At 38.6% G+C, this 11,918-nt stretch overlaps 1 protein-coding gene across 11 annotated transcripts in view; it reads right to left on the bottom strand.

Annotated features, from left to right (window-relative positions):
* Positions 1 to 11,918, bottom strand: part of SLF2 (SMC5-SMC6 complex localization factor 2) — a 58,968-nt gene that overhangs the window by 24,539 nt on the left and 22,511 nt on the right. For all 11 annotated transcript variants that reach the window (XM_032281330.1, XM_032281332.1, XM_032281329.1 and 8 more), the window contains 5 exons: positions 11,696 to 11,818; positions 11,132 to 11,299; positions 10,060 to 10,162; positions 3,393 to 3,468; positions 2,143 to 2,284 (listed from right to left, as the gene is read on the bottom strand). In XM_032281330.1, the coding sequence (XP_032137221.1) occupies positions 2,143 to 2,284; positions 3,393 to 3,468; positions 10,060 to 10,162; positions 11,132 to 11,299; positions 11,696 to 11,818 (612 nt within the window). The remainder of the gene's footprint in view (positions 1 to 2,142; positions 2,285 to 3,392; positions 3,469 to 10,059; positions 10,163 to 11,131; positions 11,300 to 11,695; positions 11,819 to 11,918) is intronic.

Raw genomic sequence — 11,918 nt, 5'->3', positions numbered from 1 at the left:
CACACACACACACACACACACACACACACTCATACACACACACACACACAATTTCCAGACTCATGCTTATAGCAGGCATTTTGCTACACGGCACTCATTCCTTCAGCAGATCACTTGTGTTAAGCTTGTGCCCACCTTTACTCACCACTATACAACAATAGTGACTACAGCCACCACCACTGTTTATTTCTAATATTGTACATGCTCATTACAGTAAACTAAGAAAAATTCAAATTTTCTTATGTGTTGTATAACACATAAAATTACCATACACTACTGAGTTCATTAAATGTTAAATAATAAAGTAGTAGGTATGTTAAATGTTTATAGTATGCAGAAATATGTGGCAACTTTTAAAATATGTGTTTAAGAACATTCTTGTAATGTTTAGAAGAAATAGTTGGGATTTTTGCATGGGCTGAATAAACATTTTTCTTATTTAAAGTAATGAAATTAGTCTCTATCTGACATGCTGATATCCAACATATTTTCAGATACAAACCAGGGATCCTATCTGGAGTGGAATTTTCATAACGTTTAAGCGAATACATTCAATTTTTTTCCTCTTTTACTTCCATTACTTTTCCATTTTTACTTCCTTTTCTGTGATCAATTTATTAATTTCCTCTACTCATTTTTCTAACAGTTACTGATCTTTTTCTTATTGACTTGAAATTAATACTTTATCTGTGACCAGTTTCCTTTTTTTTTTTTGTTTTGAGATGGAGTCTTACTCTGTCACCCAGACTGGAGTGTAGTGGTGCAATCTCTGCTCACTGCAATCTCCACCTCCTGGGTTCAAGTGATTCTCCTGCCTCAGCCTCCTTAGTAGGTGGGACTACAGGTGTGCATCTCCACACCTGGCTAATTTTTTTGTATTTTCAGTAGAGATAGGGTTTCACCATGTTGGTCAGGCTGTTCTCAAAATCCTGACCTCAAGTGATCTGCCCGCCTTGGTCTCCCAAAGTGTTGGGATTACAGGCGTGAGCCACTGTGCCTGGCCTTCCCGTCCTTTTTTTTTTGAGATGGAGTCTTGCTCTGTTGCCCAGACTGGAATGCAGTGATGGGATCTCAGCTCACAGCAACCTCCCCTTCCTGGGTTCAAGAGATTCTCCTGCCTCAGCCTCCTGAGTAGCTGGGACTACAGGTGCCTGCACCATGCCCAGTTAATTTTTTTCTTTTTGAGACAGTTTTGCTCTTTGTTGCCCAGGCTGGAGTGCAGTGGCACAATCTTGGCTCACTGCAACCTCTGCCTCCCAGGTTCAAGCGATTCTCCTGTCTCAGCCTCCCAATAGTTGGGACCACAGGCGCCTGCCACCATGGCCATCTAATTTTTGTATTTTTAGTAGAGATGGGGTTCCACCATGTTAGCCAGGATGGTCTCAATCTCCTGACCTCATGATTTGCCTGCCTCGGCCTCCCAAAATGCTGAGATTACAGGCGTGAGCCACCATGCCCAGCCTCCCCCACCTCCCCGCGTTTTTTTTTTTAAAGAAAAGATCTCACTCTGTCACCCGGACTGTAGTACAGTGGTCTGATCATAGCTCACTGCAACTCCCAATTCCTGGCCTCAAGTGATTCTCCTGCCTTGGCCTTCCCAAGAGTTGGGATTACAGGTGTAAGCCACCACACCCAGCCCAGTGTATCTTCTAACTAGTTACAGTTCAGATATTTGAAGGCTGTTGATTGCTCTTCATTTCTTTTACACCCAGACACCCACACCAAATTTTCTTAGTTATTTGTCACACTTTTTCACCTCACTCTTAGGCTTCTATGTATAGATTAACTCACATCTACAAATAATCAATCTTTCAGCAACTCCTTTCCAATTTTTATATCTCGTTTTTTTTTCTCTTGTCTAATTGCTTCAGACAACACTTCCACCAAAACATGTTAAATAACAATGGAAAGTTTTTTTAAAAAGAAAACAAACTTTTATGAAAATATTTCTATTATTTGCCTGCTAGACATGATGACTTTTACATTAAGACAGATATTAAGAATGTATCTAATTCAAGATTGATCTCAACTTTGAGATATCTTTTTAAAAATCAGGAATAAATGTTGAACTTTAACTATAATAATTATATGTAAGTTGCATGAAATAGCATTTTTGAAGTTAATTATGATGAGAACACTTACACTAGATAGTCTTCATTAAAGTCTGGCTGAAGAGTCTCCAGGGGAAACAAAGATCTAAAATCAATCCCCATATTGAAAAACACGGCTGCTATATCAGACAATGATGGAATCCAGGGCCAAACTGGTGAGTCACTGAAGGTATCTAGTTAACAGAAGAAAATATTTCATTCTGAATCTTTGGTCTATAAATCTACATTTACAAGGTGACAGTTGGCATGTCAAACATTAATAATTACAAAGGTTTTATAGAAACGACAGCTGCTAATTATATGGTAACAATATGGTTATAGGATGATCGTAGGAATTATAGATTCCCAAATAAAATGAAGAAAATGACATAAAGAAAATATCTGACAGTGATGGATAAAAGGGTGCAACTCAGAAGGAAGTAACAAGTTTTAAAATGACTGGAAATATCACTAGTAAAATTCCAAGTATCAATAACACAGGAAGATTTTTTTTTATCATCTTCAGTGCCTTTAGGGGTCCCAATCCCCAAGACAGATGAAACAGGTAAACCACTATGCTTCTTTTATTATATGGGCCCTCAAAGATGACAAAGCAAATGTTACATTTTTGCAGTGGATGCTTTCATTATGTCTTACTGTATTATAATACTGTTGCTTACCAATAAGCCAATTAAACTTAATTGGCTAAATAAGTTTGTAACCATTTCTACTTGACAAGCAAAGTAAGCCATGATTTGGTAAATATTAGGTGAGGGCTGCCACGTGCAAGATCGTATACCCTTTGTCTCAATGCAAGTAGGAAAATGCGGATAACTCATTGTTTAACTGAAGTTTCATTTCATTATTAAAGACTTTTGAGGTCGGGTGAGATGGCTCACGTCTGTAATCCTAGCACTTTGGGAGGCCGAGGTGGGTGGATTGCTTGAGCTCAGGAGTTTGAGACCAGCCTGGGCAGCATGGTAAAACCCCGTCTCTACTAAAATACAAAAAAATTAGCCGGGTGTAGTGGCACGTGCCTATAGTCCCAGCTACTCGGGAGGCTGAGGCACGAGAATTGCTTGAACCCAGGAGGTGGAAGTTGCAGTCAGCTGAGATGGCGTCACTGCACTCCAGCCCGGGCGACAGAGCAAGATTCTGTCTAAAAGAAAAACGACTTTTGATTAGAAAAATAATTTCGTATTGCATCTTTCCAAATATACTAACATTTAGCAATATGAAAGATACCATGAAAATAGCAACAAATAGTGCACACTGTAAATCGTAGTAAGTTGATAAACTTACCATTTCTAATTGTTATTTCCATCAATGTACTTAAAATCTGCACTGACACAATACAGTCTGTATGAACTGACATCATCTGTCAAAAGCAGAGAAATGATAGGGTATTAGGATGAAAGAAAACATGAACATTCACTATTTGCTAGGCACATATAAAGGTGTTTTATGTGGGCCAGGCACAGTAGTGCATGCCTGTAACCCCAGCATTTTGGGAGGCTAAAGAGGGCAAATACCTTGAGCTCGGGAGTTTGAGACCAGCCTGTGCAAGACGGCGAAACCCCATCTCTACAAAAAGTACAAAAATTAGCCAGGTGTGGTAGCGCACACCTGCAATGGAGGATCGCTTGAGTCCAGGAGGTGGAGGTTCCAGTGAATCATGATTGTACCACAAAAATAAAAATAAACAAACAAACAAAAATAAAATAAAGGTGTTTTATGTGCATTTAAGACTAATGATAACCTTATGAAGTGGTACTTATTACACATATGAACAAACAGATTCAGAGAGATTAAATATTCTACCCAACTAAAACATATGATACCTGGAGAAGGTGGAATTTAATTCTGATGTCAGAGTTCTTTACATTGTAACATGCTGCTTGTTTTTACAACTTACATTTATAATTAGACAAATATAACATTTGAAACTATTAAATGTCTTTTTAGTATATACCACGACATGAAATCAAAAAACCATAATGGAAAAGGCTGCAGTTAAAAATCAAACCACAAATTAATACGATACAAATGTACAAAATAATATACCAATAAAGTTTTTCAAAGATGCTCAATATCACTAGATCAAAGAGATGCAATAAAAACAGTAAGATATCACTGGTTGGCTTCAAAATTGGCAATGATCAAGAATATTGATAATATTCTGTGTTCACAGGAACACTAGAAGGTATGAAAACAGTCTTATGCCTCATGTGAGTGTAATTTGGTTAAAAATTTTAAACTAGGGCCGGGCGCGGTGGCTCAAGCCTGTAATCCCAGCACTTTGGGAGGCCAAGGCGGGTGGATCACGAGGTCAACAGATCGAGACCATCCTGGTCAACATGGTGAAACCCCGTCTCTACTAAAAATACAAAAACTTAGCTGGGCATGGTGGCACGTGTCTGTAATCCCAGCTACTCAGGAGGCTGAGGCAGGAGAATTGCCTGAACCCAGGAGGCGGAGGTTGCGGTGAGCCGAGATCGCGCCATTGCACTCCAGCCTGGGTAACAAGAGCGAAACTCCGTCTCAAAAAAAAAAAAAAAAAATTTTAAACTAGGGCCAGGTGCAGTGTCTTGCACCTGTAATCTCAACACTTTGGGAGGCTGCAGTGGAAGGATCACTTGAGCACAGGAGTTCATGACTGGCCTGGGCAACATGGCAAGACCCCATCTCTATAAAAAATTGTTTAAAAATTAGCTGGGTGCGCTGATGCATGCCTATAGTCCCAGCTACTTGGGGGGCTGACGTGGGAGGATCACTTGAACCCGGGAACAGTGAACAGTGATCACACCACTGCATTCCAGCCTGGGTGACGGAGTGAGAGCCTATCTCAAAAAAAAAAAACCCGAAAATCAACTAATTTGGTAGTATTTATTTATGGCAAAGTTATTATTTTATGCTTTCATCTAGTTGGCCTTTTACATACAGGAATTTAGATGCAAATAATATGCCCGTAAGCCTTTTTACATACAGGAATTTGGAGACAAATAACTTTTTTTTTTTTTCCGGACAGAGTCTTACTCTGTTGCCCAGGCTGGAGTGCAGTGGTGTCACCTTGGCTGACTGCCTCCTGGATTCAAGTGATTCTCGTGCCTCAGCCTCCCGACTACTTGGGTCTATAGGCCTGCGCCATCATTAGGCCAGCCAATTTTTGTATTTTTAGTAGAGATGGGGTTTCTCCATGTTAATCAGGCTGGTCTTTAACTTCTGGACTGAAGTAATCCACCCATCTCAGTCTCCCAAAGTGCTGGGATTACAGGCTTAAGCTCACACTGTGCCTGATCTCTGATATAACTTTTTTTTTTTTTATTCTGAGACAGAGTTTTGCACTGTCACCCAGGCTGCAGTGCAATGGTGCAATACTGGCTCACTGCAACCTCTGCCTCCCAGGTTCAAGCGATTCTTCTGCCTCAGGCTCCCAAGTAGCTGGGATTAGAGGGCCTGCCACCACGCCCAGCTAATTTTTTATATTTTTAGTAGAGACGGGGTTTCACTATGTTGGCCAGACCGGTCTTAAACTCCTGATCTCGTGATTCGCCTGCCTCGGCCTCGCAAAGTGTTAGGATTACAGGCATAAGCCACCGTATCTGGCCTGATATAACTTTTTACAAGACAAATTTTTGAGAAAAAAATCTCAAGTTTAAAAAAATTTTTAAAAATCATTTAACAAAGTAATTTTACAGCAGATTTGTAGAGGAACACATATTGTATTTCTTTTGTTGTTGTTGTTGAGATGGAGTCTTGCCCTGTTGCCCAGGCTGGCTGGAGTGCAATGGCGTGATCTCGGCCAGCCAGTATTGTTATCTTTTTCATTTGCTTAGAAGCCATAGATTATAAAACATTCAAATCTAAAGTGTAAAGGGGGTGTTGGGCGCAGTGGCTCACATCTGTAATCCCAGCACTTTGGGAGGCCAAGGCAGGTGGATCACCTGAAGTCAGGAGTTTGAGGCCAACCTGGCCAACACTGTGAAACCCCATCTCTACTAAAAATATAAAAATCAGTCAGGTGTGGTGGCAGACACCTGCAGTCCCATCTACTTGGGAGGATGAGGCAGGAGAATCGCTTGAAATCAGGATGCGGAGGTTGCAGTGAGCCAAGATTGCACCACCGCTTGAACAAGATTTTCTTGTCATATTAAAAGACAATGAAAGATTTTTGTTTGCCTTTTGAATAAACTACCAAAAAGAAAAAGAAGGAAAAGACAAGAGATAGATTGTTTGAAAAGCTAAATCTTTATCAGTGAATAAAGGTTTTTGCCTTAAAAAAAAAAAAAAAAAAAAAAAGATTGCATCACCGTACTCCAGCCTGGGAGACCAAGTGAGACTCCGTCTCAAAAAAATAAAAATAAAATAAAATAAAATAAAACATAAGGGGGAGTAATCTGAAGTCTACTTTCAATCAGGCATATGGCCTGTGTCATTCTGAACACAATCTTTGTGAAATAAAACCTCTGTTATGATGTTTGTGCTGTTAAGCTCTGCCACTAGGTGGCAACACCATTCACAGACATGTTACAGATAGAACAAGGTTTCTAACAATCCATTCGTGGTGGGTGAAAAATTCCAGTGTGGGAAATAAAGTGATTTCAGATAATTAAGTAAATGTGTAAAGGAGTATATACAGCAATCTAATGTCTATCAATTGAGATTGTGTTAAATAAATCATGGTATAGCCTAACAAAGGAATACTATGAAGCCATTCAAAAGGATAACATAACACTACTGAGATGAAATGCTTAATAATTTACTGCTATCTGAAATAAACAAGTTATAAGACATATTCACATATTCTGTTTATGTTAAGTTACACGGCAATTTTTGAACGTAGAGAACACTCTAGAAACATTGACCAAAATGTAACAGCTCCAGAAATTAGGATTTGTTCAGTCTTCTTTTTAATTAAAAAAATTTAAATTGTTTACTCAAACAGACTCTAACAAAAACTTTAAAAAAATATTTTAGGCTGGGTGCAGTGGCTCATGCCTGTAGTCCCAGTACTTTGGGAGGCTGAAGCGGGTTTTGTAACTTAGGGCCAAGAGTTTGAGACCAGCCTGGGCAACATGGTGAAACCCCGTGTCTACTAAAAATACAAAAGTTAGCCAGGGGTGGTGGCGCAGGGCTGCAATCCCTCCTACTTGGGAGGCTGAGGCAGGAGAGCTTGAACCGAGGAGGTGGAGATTGCAGTGAACAGATATCACACCACTGCACTCCAGCCTGACAACAGAGTGAGACTCTGTCTCAAAAATTAACAAACAAATTTTAATCTCCTTTCTATTTTACTTGAATTTTTCATAATCAAACCTGAATTCCTTTTGAAAATTGTTTTTAAAAAAAGCAGTAACCTTTTTCTGGTCTACTACATTTAGACATCATGATAAAAATCACAAAAATGCAAGCGTTTTAATTATTTTAACAATTAAATTGACAAAATACTAGTTAGGAGTATAGCATTAAAATGAATTTCCATAATTTCTAAAAACTACTTACAAGTTGGTAAAGCCTCCCACAATGAAAATGGACTTGGAATCAAAAAAGGAGAAATGAGACAAAGTGTCTCACACAAAGTTTCTAATGAATTGATTAGTCTAATTTTCAGAAAATAAATATGAAAATGTATTAAGAAACTGCTTAAATGAAGGTATACTTGTATGTCATAATTCGGGTTTGAACGTTATAACGATGGTCCTACATCAACAAGAGGAAAATTAATGTGGACAAATGCAAACTCTCACTTGGAGGTTTAAGAAACGACATATACAATTAGAGAATAATGAAGCCCTGGCGTAACAGTAAAGAAGTTTTGGGGGTTTTTCTGAGATGGGGTCTCGCTGTGTTGCTCAGGCTGGAGTGCAATGGTGTGATTAGTTTTGAATTGTACTAAGTAGAAGTCTGTAGGTTTCTTCAGATGGGTAAGAGTCTCACTGAAAACCGCTGGTAAGACAGGCCTCACCTGGAGCATGTGTCCATCCACTTTCGGTGGAGGTCAGGGGGCAGTGAAGGAACAATTTAGGAGTGACACTGACAAGCTACTCCTTTACTTGGATCTTACCTTAACAGCAAAACTTTCAATGACTTTATACTTTAAAAACGCAAACTTTCTCTCTCACCCTGGTACTCTCTCTACCTTACCCTACATTTTCTTCATAGCACTTATCTGACATAATACACTTATAAATGTGTACACACACACAAACTTGTTTATTGTCTATCGCCTCTATATTAGCATGTGGGCCTCATGAGATCAGAGACACTGATTTTCTTCATTGCTGTTCTCTCCAGTGACTGGCACAGCTGGCACTCAATATGCCAACTACATGAAACAATGAACGCAAGGCTGTACTGGAATATCTCTCCAGTTCTCACCAACTACGAGATTCCTTGAAATGCTCTTATAAAGCCCAGAGTAGAAACTCCATGTTTTTCCCACTTTCGCTTCATATGTAATAGCTGTAGTTCTTTGATACCATTGATACTTTTTCCTTTTTGTTATAGGATTTCTGGGGCAAACACTCACATATTGTAAAGGACTCTTCTATAATATGATTCCTTTTTCCCGAATGTATATTTTTCATACATTTAGGATTTTATTAAAGTGGAACACTCAGTAACCTGAGAATAACTTTTTTTTTTTTTTTTTAAATAGATGTGGTCTTGCTAAGTTGCCCAGGCTCCTCTCGAACTCCTGGTCTCAAGCAATCCTCCTGCCTTGGTATTCCAAAGTGCTAGAATTACAGGCATGAGCCACTGCCAAGAATAACTTGTCATTCATAATCGTTCTTGTCTTTGGAAGAAGGATAATTCCAATCTAACTGGGTAATTACTACAGTACTTGCTGAGACAGAAACTATTATACTGGAAAAAGCCCCTTCCATGCCCTCCCACACAAATGTCTTTTTTTTCAGAGACAGAGTTTCGCTCTATCCCCCAGGCTGGAATGCAGTGGCACAATTTTGGCTCACTGCAACCTCCACCTCTTGGGTTCAAGCAATTCTCCTGCCTCAGCCTCCTGAGTAGCTGGGATTACAGACATGTACTACCACGCCTGAGTAATTTTTGTATTTTTAGTAGAGACAGGGTTTTGCCATGTTGGCCAGGCTGATCTTGAACTCCTGACCTCAGGTGATCTGCCTGCCTCAGCTTCCCAAAGTGCTGGGATTACAGGCATGAGCCACTGCACCCGGCCGTTACGAATGTCAAGAGTAAGAAACTTCTACGATGATCTGCATGAAGGTCCAAAGTATCTAGAGTTACACCAGGACTATACATTGCATCTGTGATAACCACTGATATTTTAAAAGTTACCAACTGAATTAACTTTCTTGAATTATCTTATCTTAAATTTAAGATAATTATTTAAGTGGATTTAAACGTTAAATATGAATGGGGAAAACAAACACTCAGTTCGATTTGTATCCAAAAAATAAAAACCTATACATATGACTGGGGAAATATTAGTATACAATTAAAATTCTGAAAATATATATAGGTACAGCCATAAACATGAAAAAAAAAGTTAGGGAGGGGTGGGGCAAAAACCAAAAAGTTAAAAAGAAATGTAGGCATGTAAGCATTAGAAGGCTCCTTCTAAAACTAACTATAATAGAGATTTACCAGTGTGATGAAGGGTTCAGGCACCTGATCATCATCCAGGTGAATAAATATTTAATTTCTTCAATCAATTCAAGGAGGAATTAGGTCTGATTCTGATCAGCAATCAGACCTAATAAGAGGATTAGGAAACATGGACTGTCCTGTACAACTATCCACATTCTCATTTCCTTTATAATCTCTTTACATTGACTCTTTTTGCCACATTCTAAGCCACTGACATCAGGAGTTTGATGTGCTACATTAATTTTTTCTACAGTAATGTGGAAATAAAACTATATGTAAAAGTTTTTTACTTAGAAATATAGTAGGGAGGCAACTATAAGCCTCCAAACATTCCTCTTACCCGAAACAGCCACTTTAACACAGGTACAGGACACTGGACATAGTGATAAGCAGACGTAAGGAAACCTTGTGTTGTCAAAAAAATCTGATCTGTTTTTCCTGATCTGAAAAAATAAAGTAAAATCAACATGACTATTAACTTCATGGCAAAGTACTTCTATCACCACCAAAACATCTGACATAATCAGGGAAGTGAGCAAGCAAATCATCTTCAGTCCATGGAGGTGGGCTCTACACCAATATGGATGAGTTACTCATAAAATAAACTCAACTGATGGCCTAAAGCTGATCCCATCTGTTGGCCTGGCTCCACATTTAACTGGCGGATAAAGCTACATTTGCTGGTAGTGTTGAGAGAGAGCCTATCAAGTCTCAGACTGGGTAAGTACTTCAAAATATTGGCACCAGAACTGATGTGATCTCCCCAGACCTCAGGTATTGCGCACTGAGAGAAATTAGATCAGTTTGGGCACTATGGTAGAGATTACTAGTTGCACATCCCAGCATCTACTTTTGCCTTTTTTCTTGGTGACTGAACCCTGATTTGTAGCTGCAAACACAGTCCTCCTGAAATAAACATCACTCTTTGGCTTCCCTTGTAGCCAAGTGTGGCCATGTTGACTAAATTCTATCAACCTAACCTAGTGTGTGGAAATGTGTGGAATTTCTGGGAATTTGAACATAAAGACTGGAGCTCTGAGCTATTAGAAGCTAGGTGCTAAGAACGGTGGAAAAGAAACATTATACGGTAAAACCAGCACTCCAGCCCTGGACTTCCTACTTTTATATTTCTTTCAAATATAATTCTTGTTTAAACCACTGTTATTTTGACAGTCACTGTTACTATATACTAAACTTAATCCTAATTATTAAAGTCATGCAATATGTCAAACAACTATCCTATACTGCTTCCTATAATTAAAGAAGAAAACATAAAGCTCAATAGTAATAAGAGGATTAGGAAACTTGATAGGTCATAACAGAAATTAACTTTTTAGAAGATTACATGAGTCAGAAGTCTTTTAGAGTAAATTTTATACATGTAAAAGTAAAATGTCTATTTTTCTACTTACTTAAGAATAAGTTTTTCTACAGCACTTTGTCCAATAAAACCAGAGTCTCTTAAATCCAAGGTATACTGATTGAAAATTTTTCCAGAATTCAGGAAGTTAAATATTTCTTCACCTGGATGATGATCAGGAATAGCATCAATTGTAACTGAAAATTTCTTTAAAAATTCCCTGAAACATTAAAAAAAAGTCAATCAATACCAAATTGCAACACTACATATAGTTTTGTATTCACAAGCTGGGTGCAAAGAAAACTATTTTTTAAAGCAGTGTTAATCCCAAAGTAGAAGACTAGCATGAGAAAAGTATGCTTTGCTTCTTCCACTTTTTGTAGTTGTTAGTCAAAAGCCACTAATTGTGTCTGTGTGAAAAGAAACAGTAACTAGGAGAAAAAATAAAAGATGTAACTTGGCTCTAACATTTGCCTTTCAAACCCAACCCAGACAGATTAGAAACCTATCAAAGACTATTCACTTACAGCCATCAATTGACTGTTTATTTTACAAAATCAAAACTAAAAAATGTAAAAACTTAATAGGGTAAAATACATTATGAAAAATGCTGTACCTGTGCTCTTCTAAGAGGCCATCCTCATCATCTGTACTGTCTTCTTCTCCAATTCTGAGTGGGGATTTAATGCCTCGGCCTTGCCTTATGTCTTCTTGTAGTTGCTTCTGCAGTTCATCTAGCCTGAGAATTGGAAAGAATGTTCTAACAGTTTACTCTAAAAAAATTTTAAGCCGGGCGCAGTGGCTCACGCCTGTAATCCCAGCACTTTGGGAGGCCGAGG

Source organism: Sapajus apella, unplaced genomic scaffold, assembly GCF_009761245.1.
Source record: "Sapajus apella isolate SASKATOON/1434 unplaced genomic scaffold, GSC_monkey_1.0 scaffold13, whole genome shotgun sequence".
NCBI classification, from domain to species: Eukaryota; Metazoa; Chordata; class Mammalia; order Primates; family Cebidae; genus Sapajus; species Sapajus apella.
The sequence above is the reverse complement of the archived record's forward strand: the minus strand, read 5'-3'. Positions and strand labels throughout refer to the sequence as shown.